The following is a 21,161-nucleotide window of genomic DNA, read 5'->3' as shown; positions in this document are numbered from 1 at the left end:
TATATAGAGAGGATCTGGCAAAAACTAATATATGGTACTTAGTTTTCTATTTTGGAGATTCATCAAGAAGAGCACTCTAATATTATTCTCTTTTTTTTCTATATAATGGTTAATAATATTAGTGTGTCATTAATAGATAGTTTCCACAACTAAATGCATTTGAGCTGTCTTCATAATGTTCTCAACTAATTTTTCATCTCGACTAGCTCTGTCTTCATGATCATTACCCTCCGACTCTACGTGTGGTTCCACCACCACTAACATCGCGAGCAGGATTGCTTTCTCTGGATGAAAGAAACATCCAAAGGTGTCGCCTAGTGGTTAATGAAGTTTGTCGTGCACTATGAAGTCTCGTGTTCAATTTTCACTAGAAGCTAAACGCTAGGGTGATTTCTTCTCATCTGTTCTAGCATTGGTAGAAGGAGTTTACTGTTAACAGTTGTTGATGGCCCTGTGAAAAAAGTTGAACAAATTCCTTGCTTATACCTTTCCTTTTCTTTTTTATCAAAGGTGTGGTGTCCAGAATATTTCTTAAAACAAAAAAGGGTAGCCCGCTGCACTAAGCTCCCGTGATTGGCAAGGTCCGTGGAAGGGCCCAATCACAAGGATCTATTTTACGCAACCTCAACTTACATTTTTGCAAGGGGCTGTTTCCAAGGCCTGAACCCGTTACCTCCTGCTCACATGGCAACAACTTTACCCGTATCAAAAATATTTCGATGATAATATAATAAAGGACACACAAGAAATAAATCCCAAAATCCAAAAAAAAAAAGGAAAAAATGAAAAGAAAATGGATCCAAATTTGTACAATCCAAATTTTGGTTTAACTAACATATGGATAGTTCTTGTTTTCGATATACGAAAAATGAGATTTCCTTAGTTGATTCTTTGAAAATATCAAATCAAACTATTTGTCCTTATTTCGACAAAAGAATCACAAGCTTCTTCGCAAGAAAAACTTTTTTTAACGTAGTATTATACGCACTTTCTTACGCATAGAGCCCTGTGGTCTGGTCCTCTTCCTCCGACCCTACGAATAGCTACGATGCTTTACACTGCAATCTTTTCTTTTGGAGAAATGACATTCACTTTGGTGCTTATGAAGCAACCTATGATAATATTCTCTTGTTTTTCTCTTTTTCTTTTTTTGGTTCCTTTCTTAACTTGTGAAGTCGAGTATGTTGCAGCTGCCTTATGTGTTAGTCATGCAATTTGGCGTTGGAAGTTGATAAAGATGCTACAAGAGAAAGATACTATAGATAATATTGCGTGTTAGTAAGAAGTACTGTTGCTTTGGTGAAAGAATGGTCCTTGTGATCTGAAACTTCCTACATAACTTACATAAAGACTCGCGTCTATGTTACAACCTTGACATGCTCACTGGCTTGCAGTTCTTCAATCTTTTTGTATAATGTTCTTGAGAGATAGATATGTCATCAATGTTCGCCATTTGAGTTGGCTACAAGATTTTCTTTGTTCTGTAGTCATGTTTTGTTCGTTTCTTAAGTAATCGACTACTCTACTTGTTTGTTTTTATGAGAAAAGAATCATAAGATGAAGTGAATCTTAAGAGATCCAAGTCACTCCAAAGGGAAACACGGTCCTCCATGTCGCAGCCCTCTATGTCCACTCCCGTTTCGCGGCAGAAGTCCATAAGATTACTCCGGCATTGTTATGCTGTCAAAACAAGAAAAATGAAACCGCTCTTCCCATAGCAGCTAATGAAGGGCATACTGAAGTTGTCTGTGTGCTACTAGCATGTGTCGAAGGTCATAATACTAATGATAAGCTCACGAGGATGACAGATGCTAGTGGAGATACAGCCCTGCACAAGGCCGTGCGGAGCCAACATCTAGATGTGGTTAAGCTCTTGGCGAAAGAAGATCCTGAATTTGAATTTCCGCCTAATCATGCACAGGAGACACCACTGTATCGGGCGGCTGAATCTGGTTTTCAGGATGCTTTGATTGTCATCTTGAAATCCTGCAAGAAACCAACTTACGCTGCAGGTCCATCTAATAGAACACCTCTGCATGCAGCAGTAATTCAGAAACATAAAGGTACAAAATCTTAGTGTCTGTCGTGCAACTATATTTGCGAGAAGATCTAACCCCTTATTTATGCATTTATCGTATTGACACATCCAGATTACATTAGATCACTATGGCGATGGAATAAGCCTTTATAAGAGGAACCTGACTTATGGGGTTGGAATTCACTGCACTATGCTGTCAAATTAGGACTGATAGACGTAGTTTCTTATATGTTGTGGTGGAAAAAATCCTTAGTGTACCTTCCGGCAGGCAGTGAAAATGACTGGACAACAGCAATTCACATTGAAGCCAGTGAAGGTGATGTAAACATGATCATTGAGCTATTAAATCACTGCCCTGATTGTCGCGATACGCTTAACAGCAACAATCAAAATGCTCTTCATGTTGCCATATTGAAAAATCAAGACAAGGTAGTCTGCGTCTTATTAGGCTCTGATAAGTGCGACAGCCTTGTTAATGAGCCAGATAGTGATGGCAACACTCCACTCCATTTGCTTGCTGCCTCTGCTAACCATGTGCCTGAATTAATAAAACATCCTAGAGCAAACAAGATGTCATTTAACAAACAAAACCAGACTCCACTTGATATAGCATTGTCATGCAAAGCGACAACAAAGAAGGTAAGCGGCCGCATATTTGTTTTTCAAATACTGGTTGCGCTTGAGTATATGCTGGTGAAATATTGATATACTAGTTCAAGGATTATGTCAAGCGAAAGAACGATTTGCGTGCACTCACAAATCTTCAGCTTTCTGACCATTATGTCAAGTAAAACTATAATTGTATTTCATGATACTGTTGTCTCCTACGCTATGAACAGATTAGTTCTAAGTTAGACAAGTTACTGTGTTAAATTTTTCGACCGACTCACTATAAACTTTACTATTGATTAAAATAGGAGAAATTGATGGAGGATTTGTGCAGCATTGGTCAATTTGGAAAACGTGACTTTGAGGTAAGGGAAGATGATCACGATAAAGATAAAAAGGCAGATCAAACAGTAGTCAAAAGTATCATGAAGGTAGCTCAAATCCATATTGTTGTGGCCACTTTGATAATGACAGTCACTTTCGCCGCTGGTATCACATTGCCAGGAGGTTTTGAGAGCGACTCCGATAGCCCTAATCAAGGAATGGCGATTCTAATAAGGAAAACATCATTTTGTGCATTTGTTGTTTCCGACGCCATTGCCTTCACATTCTCAGCTGTTTCCATATTCATCTACTTCCTCATGGCAGCTCAAAGTAGAACTCCTCAATGTAAAAAAATTGTATTGAAGCTTTATAGAATCGCAGGTATTTGTCAGTGCTTGACAATGTTTGCAGTTGTAATTGCATCCGCAACGGGTATGTTTGCTACTTTATCACATTCACTTGGTCTAGCTGTTACTGTCTGTTTCAAAGGTTGCCTCACTATTTTATTGTACATCTTTTGTCATGACAATTCAAAAAAGAAATGTTAGTAGTGGAGAAGCCATGGCAAAATACTTTTCCACTTAAGTATAACGATTTTGTCAGTTGCAGGGTTCAAACTTGTCACGTGCGCCTAATTCACAAGTTTGCTCTTACCACTAGATCGAAACCCTGGGTATGACTATGTTGCATGGGTTTTACATACGTGTTTTCTATGTGACATGGATATAGTTTCAATGATGGATAAGGAGGTTAAGCTACATGCACCTGTCTAATTTATGTTGTTTGGTCGATTTTTTTAATAGTCGAGAATGTAAATGGAAAACATCCCTTGCGAAAACCTCACAACCTGGTGGTCAGCGTAATAATAATGACATTTGACCTGTCTAATTCTTGGGCCTCTTTTTCGAATCGCAAGCAAATGTATTGTTGGTCTGTCTAATTCTTGGGCTTCTTCCTGGTTTAGCCTCGGGCACAACTTGGCTAGCCTCTGGAATATCCATGTTCATAACATGTCCTTTGGATCCTTCACCGGTCCACCCATAACCAGCGGAAGCAAGCTAACCCCCTATGTCGAAAAATTGAGGGAAGAATGCATTTCTAAACGACAAAAGATGTTGAATTGAATTATACCGTTCTTATTCATTTTTGCTTTATTAAGTCATTTTTGTTATAAATGTAAACTCACATTTGAATCATGGTCTCCTAGAATTTTCACCCACTTCAACGTTCGATTTGTATTTGTAGTTTTTAGGAATTCAATTACTATAACTTGAAATCGTTGTGTCTGCTCATGTTCATGAACTGCACTAGTCTTTTTCTTACATATTACTAATATATATCGTACGGTGAGACCAACTGAATGTCCCGACAAAGGCAAAAACACTAAGTGATTTCTTCCAATTTGGTGAGAGTTACATGGTACATGTGTTTAGGGTTGGGGTTTGGGGTTTGGGGGTGGGGGGTTAGAGGTGGACTTGACACTCTCTACACTTCTCTTTCAAGAAGATACATGACCAACACGCAGTAAAGGGTGGTTAGTTGAGCATCCTTTGTCGAAAGTTTATATTATGTATTCAGAAAGTTACACGAAGTATATATGTCAAAAATACTTTTTGTACGTATACATTATTTTTTTGCTACGCGTGTCCAGCATACTATACTCAGCACTACCCACACGTACATAATGAAAGAGATGCAACCGATGGCACAGCATACTATACTCAGCAATACCCAAGCCTTGTTGGATGGAAATTCGAATGCAGGATCTTCTTTCACCAACAGTCTGGCTACATCTTGATGTTGGCTCCGCACGGCCTTGTGCAGCGCTGTATCTCCATTCTCATCTGTCATCCTCATGAGTGTCTCCTTATGATGCTCATCTATACTAAGTAGCAAGTGGGCTAATTCGATGTGACCTTCGTTATCTGCTATGTGAAGTGCAGTCTAATTCTTCTTGTTCTGATGGCATAACAATGCTGGACTAATCTTAAGGACTTCTTCCACGAAACGGGAGTGGCCAAAATTTGCCGCCACGTGTAAGATTGTGTTGCCCGTTGGAGTGATTTGGTACTCATTTTCTGCATCCCTTTTCAGATATTCAGAAAGTACGAAATCACCATTACTGATATTGTCTTCCACCGCAGCATTGTACAAGGTTGGATCCATTTTCGTTTTTTTTATTTGGTTTCCAGTGAGTTCTTTGCTTTCTCTGGATGAAATATTATATAGAAACATTCTGAACACCACACAGATCTTTGCATTCGATCAAAAGAAAGGTACTTATTGTTTGCTTTGATCAGAAGAAAGGAATTTGAAAAGAAAAAACATGAATAAAAACATCTTTGTCTTGGGAGGTTTAATAAGTTCTTAAAACTGTTCATGATATTCTTTTAGTTTTGACATGAAAGCGGAATAGGAAAACATCAAATTCCCTTTCTTGAGATCAAGGCAAGCACCAGATCTCTTTCTTCTTTGAATACATTAAGAATCTAATTAGTTTTTCCTATATATAATAATGTTTCATCAGAGAAAGCAAAGGACTCACAGGATTGTCATTGGGAGATCTTGGATAAAACTCCAAATCCAAAATGGATCCGACCTTGTATAAAGCTGCGATGGGAGGCAATATTGGAGATGCCAATTTTCTACTTGCTGATCATTTGAAAAGGCATGAAGAAAACGGCTACCAAGTCACTCCAAAGGGTAATACGGTCCTTCATGTGGCAGCCCTCTATGGCCACTCCCATTTCGCGGCAGAAGTCCTTAAGGTTACTCCGGCAATGTTACGCTGTCAAAACAAGAAAAATGAAACCGCTCTTCACATAGCAGCTAACGAAGGGAACACTGAAGTAGTACGTGTGCTACTTGCACGTATAGAAGATCATAATATTAAGAAGAAACTCACGAGGATGACGGATGCTAGTGGAGATACAGCCCTGCACAAGGCCGTGAGGAGCCAACATCTAGATGTGGTTAAGCTCTTGGTGAAAGAAGATTCTGAATTTGAATTTCCGCCTAATCATGCGCAAGAGACGCCACTGTATCTGGCGGCTGAATCTGGTTTTCATGATGCTTTGATTATCATCTTGGAATCCTGCAAGAAACCAACTAACGCTGCAGGTCCATCTAATAGAACGCCGCTGCATGCAGCAGTAATTCAGGAACATAAAGGTACATAATTTGCTGTATCGATATCTAACTTCAGTTGACCTTCCCATAATCTGTTGATGATTTCGTAATGTCTGTCGTGCAACTATATTCGCAAGAAGATCTAACCCCTTATTTATGCTTTTATCGTGTTGACACATCCAGATTGCATTAGATCACTATGGAGATGGAATAAGCCTTTGGAACCTGACTTATGGGGTTGGAATTCACCGCACTATGCTGTTAAATTGGGAATGGAAGACTTAGTTTCTGATATGCTGGCATGGAAAAAATCCTTAGTGTACCTTCCGGCAGGCAGTGAAAATGACTGGACGACAGCAATTCACATTGCAGCAAGTGAAGGTGATGTAAACATGATAAAGAAGCTATTAAATCACTGCCCTGATTGTCGCGATATGCTTAACAGCAACAATCAAAACGCTCTTCATGTTGCCGTATTTTTCAATCAAGACGAGTTAATCTGCTTCTTATTAGACTATGATGAGTACGACAGCCTTGTTGATGAGCCAGATAGTGACGGCAACACTCCTCTCCATTTGCTTGCTGCCTCTGATAACCATGTACGTGAATTAATATACCATCATAGAGCAAAGAAGATGTCATTTAACAAACAAAACCAGACCCCACTTGACATAGCATTATCACGCATAGTGACAACAGCGAAGGTAAGCAGTCACACATTTGTTTTTCAAATACTGATTGCACTTGAGTATATATTCTGGTGAAATATTGAAATACTAGTTCAAGTATTATGTCAAGTGAAAGAATGGTTCGCGTTCACTCACAAATCTTCAGTTTTGTCCAAACACAAGTAGTTCCACAAAACTTCAAATACTCCTTTTCAAGTTCAAATGCCTCCGTACTGTATACTAATCTTAAATATCATCTTCGATACTATATTCAGATAACTATTGAAGTTATTTTGTCCTTGCAAGAGTAGAATAAGAATGACTTTCAAGACTTTTTACAATTAGGATTCAGAAATCTAGCTGAATATAAACTGTACTATTGATGAAAATAGGAGAAATTGGTGCGGGATTTGTGTAGCATTGGCCGATTTGGAAAACGTGACTTAGAGGTAAAGCGGAAGTACGAGTACCAGCCACTGACGAAAGATGATCGCGATAAAGCTAAAAAGGCATATCAAACAGCAGTTGAAGGAATTATGAAGGTAGCTCAAATCCATATTGTTGTAGCCACTTTAATAATGACAGTCACTTTCGCCGCTGGTATCACATTGCCAGGAGGTTTTGAGAGCGACCCCGATAGCCATAATAATGGGATGGCGATTCTAACAAGGAAAACAGCATTTCGTGCATTTGTTGTTTCCGATGCCATTGCTTTCACATGCTCAGCTGTTCCCATATTCATCTACTTTGTCATGGCAAATGTAAGTACAAAGCTTAAACATAAAGATATAGAGAAGCTTTGTAATCGCGCAATTATTTTTCTGTGCATGTCAATGTTAGCAGTTGTAATTGCATTCGCAACTGGTATGTTCGCTACTTTATCACATTCACTTGGTCTTGCCATTACGGTCTGTTTCATAGGTTGCCTCTCTATTTTATTGTACTTTTTTGCTATTATTAGATGAGCGTAAGAGAGACATGAATGCTAGCTACTACTTGTACTTATTGCTTCCAAATGTATAATTCAACTATGAGAGAAATGGTTTTTCAGTCCATTACATGTTATTTTAGTTACTAGTCTAAGATACGTTCGTTACACGTATGTCTGACATCAAGCATTGTTTTGCGAAGAAATTTTGACTTTTTTGAGAGTCGCCACTTAATTTTGAAAAAGAATTAAGAAACCTTTATAAAACACTTTAAACGATCTACAACAGAAAAATCGTTTTAAGTTAGAGATTCCGAGTAAGTGGTTCCTATTAACGTTTTAGGAAGGTGTTAGACACCTAAAACGTCCGCTAACTTACAATTATTCGAACTATTTGAAAATCGTCTTTTGATTAACTTTGAAAAAATATTGATTTGTTGGAAAAAGTAATTTGTTTAGGAAATATTTTTAAGGTTTATGCAAAACCAATTTTTAGCGACTTAGTTAGGAATTTTAACTAGGTTCGCAAGAAAACACATAAAACAAATTAGCAAAAGTAAAAGGGAAAGGGTAGAAGCAGAAGGACTTGAGTCATTAGGCCCAAATCGACAATCCTGTCTTAATCTAGATATTGGGCTTTCAGCCGGTCTTCCACCTGTCCTAATTTTATGTTTTCGAGCCTTTAGCTCGAGTCTCGCTTCTCCTGTATTAAGTACAACTTTGGAATCGAGGCCCAAATAAATAAATAAGGAAATAAATAAATAAATGAAGACGACAATAAGTAAATAAACAAAATAATAAATGAGATTTTGGGGTCTCGTAGCCGCTTTAAATGATAGGACTTTAATCCATTTGTTCTTCTTTCGACTTCTCGTATCCATATGCTACATGCTCGACTTTGGGCTTTTATTCGGGCCTGACTCGATAGACATGGTGGGCCTCGGTGTCCCATTAATAGATGCAAGGGGAAAGAGTCCATCCGGTCTCTAAGTGGATTCACATGCAAGGAAAGAGACAAAGGAGATTAATACGCGTTCATAGTACCAAACGCCACACAAACAAATAGTATGATAGATCAATAGATGGAAAGGAATTCGTGGTCGTCCAAAATATAAAATTTCAAGAGAAATGAATCGACTTCACACATACATAGTGATTGAAAACAGGAGTAAATTTTTTAAAAAAAATCGATGTGCGTAGAGGTTGATTATTTATTCTATTACTAAAACTCAAGGTAGCAACAAAGAGTTGAAGGAATCAGGAAACAACCAAAACAGAACTTCTCCCACAGAGTAATCACATTAATTAGGCATGTCACCACACATATAGCCCACAAACAACTTTTACCCTATTGAATTTTTCTAGCAAATGATAACACAAAAAAGAAGATGGCTTTAAATAAAACGTGAACATGATTTTGTGTTTAAACGGATGCAAAAGTCTTAACCTTAGGTACTGAAATGAATCAGAAAGGCGGGAAGGAGCAATGCAACTAAAAACGCTTTCTTATCCAACAAGAGTAAGAATGATGTAAGAAGAGGTGTATTTACCAGACAAGTGAATAGGATACTAAAAGTTTCTTACAGGTGGTATACAAGCTAATACGAGTTAGTAATGACTTAGGAAAAGCTAGTTTTAGAATCAATTTTCAACTAAGAACTACAAGTGTACGTGTTAAACTTATGTCGAAATAGGTAAAGTAAGGGAATACACACTATAAATAGAAAAGACTTCTTTTATTTAACTTTGATAAAGAAGTGTCACAAATGAGGCTCCTAAGAACAAATCCCAAAGAAGATGCAAAATCATTTGAACCCATCATCTTGTCCAGTTTATGGACCTATCCTTTTACCAGAAGAGGGGCATTGCACATTTACTCAAATTGAAACATTCGGATAAGCACATCTTGTAGAGTATAAGGTGTATAAACATGAAAATCCTATAACATACATTCCATAAATGAATAATCTCAAGTACACATGATACATAAACCATCAGTTGTGGCAAAAACATAATATGCAAATATTTTCCTCCCGAAATATAGAGCACATACACAACTATTTTACGCAGTACCTAATAGCGTTGATTAGAACAAGCAATTTCATAAGACAGTTTTCATCATACACTAATCAGCTCGTTCGAACATGAATCACGAACGGCAATCAAATGAAACAGATGAAATTATCTCATACAAGGTCCTATGGCCTATAAGGCTTCCTATAGCAAGCAATTTCCAGCCCAGAAAATTATCGTAAACATTGTTATATTTACGTAATGGCGAGATCAGGCAGAAATTAAACGGAACTAAACGTAACGACGAGTTACCTGCTTCAGGGCAGCAAAACGGGACTCGAGCTCTTGACGGAATCTCGATCACCACCAGAGAATAACGTCGCTGTCAATTCGGAAGTTACGACCAGTCGACGAACCTTCAGGTCTTCCGTTTAAACGAGCAAGTTTCAAAAGAAGAAGAAGGGAAACCAGAAAACTTCATCAAAGGAATCGCTCATTCTCAAAATTTCTTCTTCCACCTCCCTCAGTTTTTTCCTCCTTTCAAATACCTCTCTCTTAGAAGAAATTTCCCTTCAAATTTTGAACATAAGAACTTTCGAACCCAAAAGGGAAGAATAAAGAACAATCCCTCTTTTCAGCTCACTGAATGAGCTTTTTCACCCTCTTTCGAAAACCAAAACAATCTTAGCCTAGTTTCTCGAATTATTTCCGAACCCTAGAATCTCTCCCTCCCCACCCACACACACACTTTTTCAGCTCAATGAATGAGCTTTTTATAGTCACAAGAATGAGGGTCCTCTCTCGATGGCCTTAGTACACGGTGCCCCCATTTTTTGGATTCTTCCCAAAACGGATTGAAAATCGTGGACCAATAGAAAAGAGAAACCAACGGAATACACCCCTAAACCAATGAAAATCCTCCAAACGTGTACGAAATCGTACCTATTATCCCGAGAATCACGGGGTTGAGCCGTTAGGGGGACAGCTCATCGGATTCTGGAAGCTTCGAGGGTTTTCTCGCATGAGACACATGAGGAGGGCTGCGAACTGGTTGATTTCGGGTGGATTTCGAGCTGGTAGGGTCGGGTTCGATTGGATTCGGGTTGAGGTCGTTCGTTTGCTGGAGTTGTGCGCCATTTTTGGTTGTTTGTACGTTGGAGATCGGGTATAAGGTTGAGTTTTTGTGGTTGAGACCGTGTTGTTTGGTGAGGTTGATATTGGTGTTGTTTTGCTGTTTAAGAGAATAAGGGTGTGGGCTGGGTTATTTTATTGGGCTGGTAATTGAGAATTTTGGGTTTTATTTGGGGATTTGGCCAATTCATTTAAGTTTTGGTCAATTGAAAATCAGTTGGCCAATTGCATCGCAATTATGACCAATTGATTTTAATTATGACCAATTTTAATAGATTGGCTCAATTCAATCAAAATTCGAACTGAACTAATACCTTATTTAACCTCGAGCTTCTGGATTCGATAAAATCAAACACATATTTATTCAGATAAATTATCTTTTAAGATAAATATATTTGAATCAAGACTTTAATTATTAAATTTATTTTTCAAATAATCCTTAATTTAAAGTCCAATTTTGATTAAAAAAAATGTTCATTTAAATGACATCATTTATACAATCCCGTATATGCAAATACAAAAATATATAATTATTACTTAAATGACAAATTTAACCCAAATGCATATTTTAAAATGCGTTTATTTGGAAAAAATACTTGTTGTGATTTTATTTGAAAATCGAAGAAACTCGAGATTAAACGTAGTTGTGGAGGACAAAAATTAGGTGTCAACAAGCATTTAAATTATATACAAAAAGAAAAAAATTCTTTCGTGAGAGAATATACTTAATAAAATATTTATTCATCTTAATCTCTATCATATGTTAGACATCAAAGCACTTGCCGAATTTGACATTTAGTCTCCAAATCATATTAGTAAGTACCTAAGCTGCAAACCAATATACATTGTGGTACTGAAATAATTGGATGTCTTGAATTCTTTACTTCAATGCATCAAAAATTGTTTTGTTACTTAGTACCCTGAATTGATTAAACAAAAGAAGACCTGTAAAATTAACTTATCTTCAAGATTTTATTCATCAATCGCATATTCATATTATTCATAAACAGTTTTTTTAAAACATGAAAACTTTTTGTTAGTTACTTATTAACGGTGGTTTTCGAAAACAGCTTTGCCACGTGTCGTCTTACTAGAGGTCCAAATCATTAATTAAAACAAATAGAAAAGGCTCAAATATGCTATTGAATTATCGGAAATGGCTCATTTATATCATCCGTTAAAAGTTTGGCTCGTTTATATCATTGCCGTTACCAAACAGGTTCATACATGCCTATGCTTGTTAATGGTAGTTTTTCAAAAATAGCTTTTCCATGTGTTATCTTACTAGAGTTCCACGTCATATTTAATTAAAAAAAATTAGTAAGAACTAATTTATTTTCTCTTACATTTTGTTCATACTAGTCAGTGCCTTGAATCTGTGAGGACGATCACCCGTCATAGCATTGAATGAAAAATCCAAGAAGCATAAATATTAATCGACCAAAATGTATGCAACAGAGAATGATTGACTAGTGGTGTCTCCTGAGCCTTGTTGGATGGAAATTCGAATTCAGGATATTCTTTCGCCAACAGTCTGGCTTCATCTTGATGGCGGCTCCGCACGGCCTTGTGCAGCGCTATTTCTCCATTCTCATCTGTCATCCTCATGAGCGTCTCCTTATAATGCTCATCCATACTAAGTAGCGAATGGACTACTTCGATGTGACCTTCATTAGCTGCTACGTGAAGCGCAGTTTCATTCTTCTTGTTCCGATGGCATAACAATGCCGGACTAATCTTAAGGACTTCTGCCACGAAATGGCAGTGGCCATAATGAGCGGCCACGTGCAAGATTGTGTTGCCTGTTGGAGCGACTTGGTACGGATTTTCTTCATCCCTTTTCAGATATTCAGCAAGTGAAAAATCACCACCACTGATATTGCCTTCCACCGCAGCATTGTACAAGGTTGGATCCATTTTCGTTCTTTTATTTGGTTTACTGAGTTCTTAGCTTTCTCTGGATAAAACATTATATAGATTTATTCAGGACACCGCGCAGATCTTTGCCTTTGATCAAAAGAAAGGTACTTATTGTTTGCTTTGATCAGAAGAAAGGAATTTGTAAAGAAAAACAAACATGAATAAAAACATCTTTTTATTATTTAAGATTTTCTTGTCATGACTCTTTTTTCCAACACAGACAAGACTAACTAATTGAAAATGATAGAAGGGCAGCCCGGTGCACTAAAGCTCCCGTTATGCGCAGGGTCCGAGGAAGGGCCCCACCACAAGGGTGTATTGTATGCAACCTTACCTTGGATTTCTGCCAGAGGTTGTTTCCAATGCTTGAACCCATGACCTCCTGGTTACATGACAGCAAAATCAAGTTTTACCAAAATCTCTTCGTATTACAAATTCAATGCTTTATAATGCATAATCTTGCAAAAATGTAGGATAAGGCCACACACAATAGACCCCTGTGGTCTGGGCCTCTTCCCCCTACCCTACGGATAGCTACAATGCTTTACACTGCAATCTTTTCTTTTGGAGAAAAGACATTCACTTTGGTGCTTAAGAAGCAACCTATGATGATATTCTCTTGTTTTTCTCTTTTTCTTTTTTTGGTTCCTTTCTTAACTTGTAAAGTCGAGTATGTCGCAGCAGCCTACTGTGTTAGTCATACAATTTGGCGTTGGAAGTTGATAAAGTTGCTACTATAGATAATACTGCGCGTAAATAAGAAGTATCGTTGCTTTGGTGAAAGAAAGGGCCTTATGATCTGAAACTTCCTACATAATGTTCCTAATACAATTTGGTTACAACGTTGACATGTTCACTGGCTTGCAGTTCCTCAATCTTTTTGTATAATGTTCTTGAGAGATAGATATGTCATCAGCATCTTGCTTCACTATTAATATGAATTCTTATTGTATAATATGATCATTAGAGATTCTTTACTTTAGAGTAAGCTTTATGATGTGCGATTAGAGTGGGTTGTTTTGACAAGAAAGAGAAAATACGAAAACATCAAAATCCCTTTCTTGTGATCAAGGCAAACACCAGATCCCTTTCTTCTTTGAGATTCATTAAGCATCTAATTAGTTTTTCCTATATAATAATGTTTCATCCAGAGAAAGCAAAGGACTCACAGGAGATCTTGGATAAACCACCAAATCAAAAGGAATGGACTCGACCATGTATAATGCTGCGACGAGAGGCAATGTCGGAGATGCAAATTTTCTACTTGCTGATCATTTGAAAAATGATGAAGAAAACGGCTACCAAGTCACTCCAAAGGGTAACACGGTCCTCCATGTCGCAGCCCTCTATGGCCACTCCCATTTCGTGGGAGAAGCCCTTAAGATTACTCCGACATTGTTATGCTGTCAAAACAAGAAAAATGAAACCGCTCTTCACATAGCAGCTAACGAAGGGCACACTGAAGTAGTACGTGTGCTACTTGCACGTATAGAAGATCATAATACTAAGGAGAAACTCATGAGGATGACGGATGCTAGTGGAGATACAGCCCTGCACAAGGCTGTGAGGAGCCAACATCTAGATGTGGTTAAGCTCTTGGTGAAAGAAGATTCTGAATTCGAATATCCGCCTAACCATGCGAAGGAGACGCCACTCTATCTGGCGGCTGAATCTGGTTTTCATGATGCTTTGATTAATATCTTGGAATCATGCAAAAAACCAACTTACGCTGCAGGTCCATCTAATAGAACGCCGCTGCATGCAGCAGTAATTCAGGAACATAAAGGTGCATAATTTTTGTTATTTACTGTATCGATATCTAACTTCAGTTGACTTTCCCATAATTAACTTCGCCTACATAAATTTGGATTAATCATGTCGATAGTCTCTCTAGGATCCTCCATTAGCCTCATCAACTTATGTAGAATTCAGATCACTTGTTATGCGACCGCTCTAAAAAACATTTATCTGCAATTTCTGTTGATGGTTTCGTAATGTCTGTTGTGCAACTATATTTGCGAGATGATTTAACCCCTTATTTGCACATTTATCGTGTTGACTGTTGACGCATCCAGATTGCATTAGATCACTCTGGCGATGGAATAAGCCTTTATGCGAGGAACCTGACTTATGGGGTTGGAATTCACTGCACTATGCTGTTAAATTAGGAATGGAAGACGTAGTTTCTGATATGCTGGCGTGGAAAAAATCCTTAGTGTACCTTCCGGCAGGCAGTGAAAATGACTGGACGACAGCAATTCTCATTGCAGCCAGTGAAGGTGACGTAAACATGATAAAGAAGCTTTTAAATCACTGCCCTGATTGTCACGATATGCTTAACAGCAACAGTCAAAATGCTCTTCATGTTTCCGTATTGAACAATCAAGACGAGGTAGTCCGCTTCTTATTAGACTCTGATAAGTGCGACAGCCTTGTTGATGAACCAGATAGCGACGGCAACACTCCTCTCCATTTGCTTGCTGCCTCTGGTAACCATGTGCCTGAATTAATAAACCATCCTAGAGCAAAGAAGATGTCATTTAACAAAGAAAACCAGACTCCACTTGATATAGCATTGTCATGCAAAGCGACAACAAAGAAGGTAAGCGGCCGCACATTTGTTTTTCAAATACCTGTTGCGCTTGAGTATATGATGGCGAAATATTGAAATGCCTCCGTACTATATGCTAAGTATCTGAAATATCATGTTTGATACTATTTGATAGAATTTTCAGATAACTACTGAAGTTATTTTGTCCTTGCAAGAGTAGAATAAGAATGACTCAATATGAACTGTACAATTGATGAAAATAGGAGAAATTGGTGGAGGATTTGGGTAGCACTGGCCAATTTGGAAAACGTGACTTTGAGGTAAAGCGGAAGTACGAGTACATGCCCATTCCAAATGATGAAATGGGAACAGGAGTCAAAATGCAACTGAGGGAAGATGATCATGATAAAGCTAAAAAGGCAGATCAAACAGTAATCGAAAGTATTATGAAGATAGCTCAAATCCATATTGTTGTGGCTACTTTGATAATGACAGTCACTTTCGCCGCTGGCATCACCTTGCCAGGAGGTTTTGAGAGCGACCCCGATAGCCATAATCAAGGGATGGCAATTCTAACAAGGAAAACAGCATTTCGTGCATTTGTTGTTTCCGATGCCATTTCCTTCACATGCTCAGCTGTTGCCATATTCATCTACTTCCTCATGGCAGATCTAAGTATAGACCCTCAAAGTAAGGAAATTTTAGATAAACTTTTTGATATGGCATATATTTTTCAGTGCTTGTCATTGTTTGCAGTTGTAATTGCATTCGCAACTGGTATGTTTGCTACTTTATCACATTCACTTGGTCTTGCCATTACTGTCTGTTTCATAGGTTGCCTCTCTATTTTATTGTACCTCTTGGTTTTTATTTATCTAGCAAGGAAAATGTAAGAGAGACATGAATGCTAGCTACTACTTGTACTTATTGCTTGCAAATATATAATTCAACTACATATGACAGATATGGTTTTTTAGTCCATTCCATGTTATTTCAGTTATACATCCTTTATCACATGATATAACAATCTACGTAAGATCGTTTTCTTCTGTTCAAATTATAAGTGGTCACAGGAGATCATTTTCTTCTGTCACCGACAATGCTATAGACCCAATGTGCCTTCACTAAATAATTCATAGAACAACAACAAGATAGCTATTGAAATTCCGCAAGTGGAGTTTGGGGAGGATAGAGTACATGTAGATCTTACCCCTACATTGGGAGGCAGAGAGGTTTCTGAATTTTGGTAGACCTTCAGCGGCCAGCGAAAGGAAAAACAATTCAACGCAGTTCAAAAAGGAAATGTTAGAAGCCATGCCAAAATACTTTTCCACTTAAGTATAATGATTTTGTCTCTTGCAGGGTTCAAACGTGTCACGTACGCCTAATTCACAAGTCCGCTCCTACCACTAGATCGAAACCCTGGGTATGACACTGTTGCATGGGTTTTTGACATACGCGTTTTCAGTGTGACATGGATATAGTTTCAATGATGGATAAGGCGGTTAAGCTACTTGCACCTGTCAAGTTTTTGATTGTTTGGTCGCTCTTTCTAAGAGTCGAGAATGTAAATAGAAAACATCCCTTGTGAAAGACTCACGACCTGGTGGTCAGCGTATAGCAATGACATTTGACCCTATGCTGCTTGCTTACTAAGAACACAGCGGAGATAGATTATCAGGTCACTCTTTTTAAGAGTTGAGAATGTAAATAAAAGACATCCCTTGTGAAAGAAATTTGACGATATGCTGTCTGTTTACTAAGAACACAGCACAGAGTATCAGGTCGCTCTTTTCAAGAGTCGAGAATGTTAATAAAAAACATCTCTTGTGAATGCCTCACGACCTGGTGGTTAGCATAATAGTGATGACATTTGACGACATGCTGTCTGTTTACTAAGAACATAGTGGAGATAGATTATCATAAATTATTAATGTGTGCATTCGATTATCGTGGCAATATTCCCTCATGGCACAACTAATATGGGATCACAAGTTGAAGAGGACCAAAATCATTCTCATTTTCGAGATTCAAGACTATTCCTTTCACATTGCTACCAAATTTGATCGATTCGTAGCTTAAATGTCGTTCCGTCCATAAAAATGTACAATCCCATCTTGTGAATAGTTTGGTTACTATATTTTTTGAATCGCAAGCAAATCTATCATTGGTCCGTCTAATTCTTGGGCCTCTTCGTGGTTTAGCCTCGGGCACAACAGCCTGGCTAGCCTCTGGAATATCCGTGTTCACAACATGTCCTTTGGATCCTTCACCGGTCCACCCACTTCAAGGTTCTGACTCGTGTTTGTAATTTCATGGGAATTCAATTATGTATATAGAAAATTACACAAAGTATACATGTCAAAAATACTTTTTGTATGTATACATTACTTTTTTGCTACACGTATCCACCATACTGGCCTCAGCACTGCCCACACGTACATAATGAAAGAGATGCAACCGATGGCACAGACAGTAACTGCGAGACCAATTGAATGTGCTAAAGTAACATACAAACCAGTTACAAATGCAATTACAACTGCTGACATTGCCACGAGCTGCGACCTAGCTCCAACTTTACTGAGAGACCACAAATAATCCAAATCCTGATAAGACATTGGACGAGGATTTGTCACCATATAGAAGTAGCTGAATATAGCACCAGCGGAGCATGCAAAGGCGATGGCATCCGTTATAACAAATGGACAGAATGCTGTTCTTTTTATTAGAACTGCCATCCCCTTATTAGGGCTATCGTCATCGGTTTCAAAACCTCCCGGTAATGTAAAACCAGCTGCAAAGGTGACTGTGACTAATAAAGTAGCCACAACAAGTTGCATTTGAGCTGCTGATAAGATACCTTTGATGTTTGTGTCACGTTCCTTAGCTTGGTTGAAAATTATCTTCTGCCGATCCATCTGGTTCAGCTTGGGTGAACGCTGTCCCAATTGAACAATGGAATTTAAGAAATCGTTAAACAAGCGATTCTATCCTTGTCTTCCATCCACTCTGTGCAAGACACTGCTACGTCAAAAGGAGTCTTGTTTTCCTTGTTATATGACCTCTTCTTTGCTCGGGGATGATCTTTTAATTCCAGAGGCACACAGCCCCAAAAATTAGAGGAAGCAAGCAAATAGAGAGGAGTGTTGCCATCGTTGTCTGGATCCTCGATAAGCTTATCCCACTTTGTGGACTTCAGTAAATAATTGACCACATTTTGTGCGTTTCTGTCGAGCATTTCCCAGCAATCAGGGAAGTGATTTAATAGCGCATGTAAAACGTCTACCTTACCTCCACCAGCTGCAATGTGAATTGCTGTTGTCCAGTCATTGTCACTGCCTGCTGGAAGGTAGGCTAAGGATCTTTTCCACACCAGCATATCGGAAACTACTTCTTTCAATCCTAAAAGAGCAGCAAAGTGCAGCGAATTCCAACCCCCCACGTCAGGTTCCTCACATAGAGATTTATTCCATTGCATTAGCAATCTTGCGCAATCTGGATGCATGCATCAAAGATGATGATGATAAGGAGTTAAATCAATGCAAATTTAGACTCCCCAGTGTAGTCTCTAAGTGGGTCTGGGGAAGGGTAGAGTGTACGCAGACCTTACCACTACCTCAGAGGCTGTTTCCGATAGACTTTCAGCTCAAGAAAAACAGTCCAAAACAGAACAGTACTGGAACAAAATAATACGATAGTCGAAGTACAAGATACAATAGATAGTAACAAGAATCGAAAAGAGATGTTAACATACTGAGAGTAGTGTCAAAAAAATATGTACATACCCGTGTGTTCCTTAATTACTGCTGCATGCAGAGTTGTTCGATTTAATGGTCCTGCAGAAGAAGTTGGTTGCTTGCATGAGTTCAAGATTTCACTCAAAGCTTCACGAAGACCAGACTCAGCTGCCAGATACAGCGGTGTCTCCCGAGCCTTGTTGGATGGAAATTCGAATGCAGGATCTTCTTTCACCAACAGTCTGGCTACATTTTCATGTCGGCTCCGCACGGCCTTGTGCAGCGCTGTATCTCCATTCTCATCTGTTATACTCATGAGCGTCTCCTTATGATGCTCCTCCATACTAAATAGCGCGTGGACTACTTCGATGTGACCTTCATTAGCTGCTACGTGAAGCGCTGTTTCATTCTTCTTGTTCCGGTGGCATAACAATGCCGGACTAATCTTAAGGACTTCTGCCACGAAATGGGAGTGGCCATAATGAGCGGCCACATGTAAGATTGTGTTGCCTGATGGAGTGACTTGGTACGGATTGTCTTCATCCCTTTTCAGATATTCAGCAAGTGAAAAATCACCATTACTGATATTGCCTTCCACCACAGCATTGTACAAAGTTGGATCCATTTTCGTTTTTTTTATTTGGTTTGCCGGTGAGTTCTTTGCTTTCTCCGGATGAAATATTATATAGAAATATTGTGAACACCACACAGATCTTTGCCTTTCATCAAAAGAAAGGTATTTATTGTTTGCTTTGATCAGAAGAAAGGAAATTATAAAGAAAAACAAACATGAATAAAAACAGCTTTTTACTATTTAAGATCTTGTTCTTATTACTCTTTTTCCCAACACAAACAAGACTAAGTAATTGACAATGATAGAACAAGAATAATATTATCAGGCGGTCAAGATAAATTTGGAAAATCAAGTTTTACCAAAATCTTTTCACATTACAAATGATGGTGTATACTATCGTGTGTACTATAGATAATATCGTGTGTACTAAGAAGTACTATTTCTTTGGTTAAAGAATTCCATATTCCATGAATGACAAAGCAAGCCACTATAGAAAATATTGTGTTAATAAGAAGTACCGTTGCTTTGGCGAAAGAATGGGCCTTATGATCTGAAACTTCCTACATAACTTACATAGAGACTCACATCTATGTTACAACCTTGACATGTTCACTGGCTCGCAGTTCTTCAAAATCTTTTTGTATAATGTTCTTGAGTGATAGATATGTCATCAACATCTCGTTTCAAAATTAATATGAATTCTTATTAATATGAATCTCGTTTATAGTTTCATGTCCAGTCGGAGTTTTCCTCTCTCAAATCAAATATGCCACTGCCTCTCCGATACGATTGGAGCTTTAATTCTAGTATGTTTCTTTACACTGCTTATCCGATACGATTGGGCTCTCCCATTTGGTTTATAACATGTGTTGTTTCATTGAGAGTCCCATACGTGGGGTCCGTGACTCGAAGTGGTGACCTATGTGCCAATAGTGGTGGCCTGGACCTGAGGGGTGCAAGCCGTGACCAACTGGGCATAGCCATGACCAACGAGGAGCCCGTGACTCGGAGTGGTGGCCTATGTGCCAGTAGTGGTGGCCTGGATCTGAAGGGTACCATCCATGACCAACTGGGCATAGCCGTGATCAACGAGGAACAAACCACGTGTGGAGCCGCGTCTCGGAGTGGTGGCCTGTAAAGAGATAGAGAGTAGAAGATGGGAAAAGAATCGTATGTTATTGATTGAATGAATTATGTTTACAAAATCTGTAAAAGACTATATATAATACCTATATCAACAAGGATAGACTTAAAGTTACAACAACTATAAGAACTCTACAACAAATAGGAGTCTAGTAATTATCCGTTATTACGCTCCGCAAGTTGGTGGTGTCAACTACACCCAACTTGGAAAAATGCTTGACAAAAGAGACTCTTGGAAGTGGTTTGGTCAGTATATCTTCCACTTGATCAGCCGAGTGAAGGTGTTGAACTGCTATATCCTTGTTTTGAACTTGTTCACGAACAAAATGAAAATCAATAGCAATATGCTTCATCCGACTATGGAACACCAGGTTGGCACAAATGTAGGTGGTGCTA

At 38.5% G+C, this 21,161-nt stretch overlaps 2 protein-coding genes and 1 long non-coding RNA gene across 7 annotated transcripts in view; 2 read left to right on the top strand and 1 right to left on the bottom strand.

The window, feature by feature from the left end:
• The first annotated feature begins 1,277 nt into the window (after positions 1-1,277).
• Positions 1,278-4,347, top strand: LOC107872229 (ankyrin repeat-containing protein ITN1-like). The gene is made up of 2 exons (XM_047412877.1): positions 1,278-2,677; positions 2,956-4,347. The coding sequence occupies exons 1-2, from the start codon at positions 2,267-2,269 to the stop codon at positions 3,517-3,519; spliced, it is 975 nt and encodes a 324-aa protein (XP_047268833.1). The 5' UTR covers positions 1,278-2,266; the 3' UTR covers positions 3,520-4,347.
• Positions 4,348-4,435: 88 nt separating this feature from the next.
• Positions 4,436-21,161, top strand: part of LOC107871456 (ankyrin repeat-containing protein ITN1) — a 71,253-nt gene continuing 54,527 nt past the window's right edge. Inside the window, exons 1-4 of one of the 5 annotated variants that reach the window (XM_047412876.1) lie at positions 4,446-6,142; positions 14,836-15,362; positions 15,575-16,001; positions 16,674-17,533. In XM_047412876.1, the coding sequence (XP_047268832.1) occupies positions 5,560-6,142; positions 14,836-15,362; positions 15,575-16,001; positions 16,674-16,699 (1,563 nt within the window). In that variant the 5' untranslated portion in view covers positions 4,446-5,559 and the 3' untranslated portion in view covers positions 16,700-17,533. Of the gene's footprint in view, positions 6,143-6,283; positions 6,805-7,160; positions 7,816-13,906; positions 14,547-14,835; positions 15,363-15,574; positions 16,293-16,673; positions 17,534-21,161 lie in introns of those variants that run through there. The other 4 variants (XM_047412875.1, XM_016718993.2, XM_047412873.1 and 1 more) reach the window with 4 other exon arrangements.
• On the bottom strand, positions 8,270-11,261 carry LOC124898813. The gene is made up of 2 exons (XR_007055601.1): positions 10,022-11,261; positions 8,270-8,682 (listed from the first exon to the last, which is right to left on the bottom strand). It is a non-coding gene; the product is annotated as an uncharacterized LOC124898813 (long non-coding RNA).

Source organism: Capsicum annuum, chromosome 5, assembly GCF_002878395.1.
Source record: "Capsicum annuum cultivar UCD-10X-F1 chromosome 5, UCD10Xv1.1, whole genome shotgun sequence".
In the NCBI taxonomy this organism is placed as follows: Eukaryota; Viridiplantae; Streptophyta; class Magnoliopsida; order Solanales; family Solanaceae; genus Capsicum; species Capsicum annuum.
Note: the sequence above shows the minus strand (reverse complement) of the source record. Positions and strands in the feature narration are given on the sequence as shown.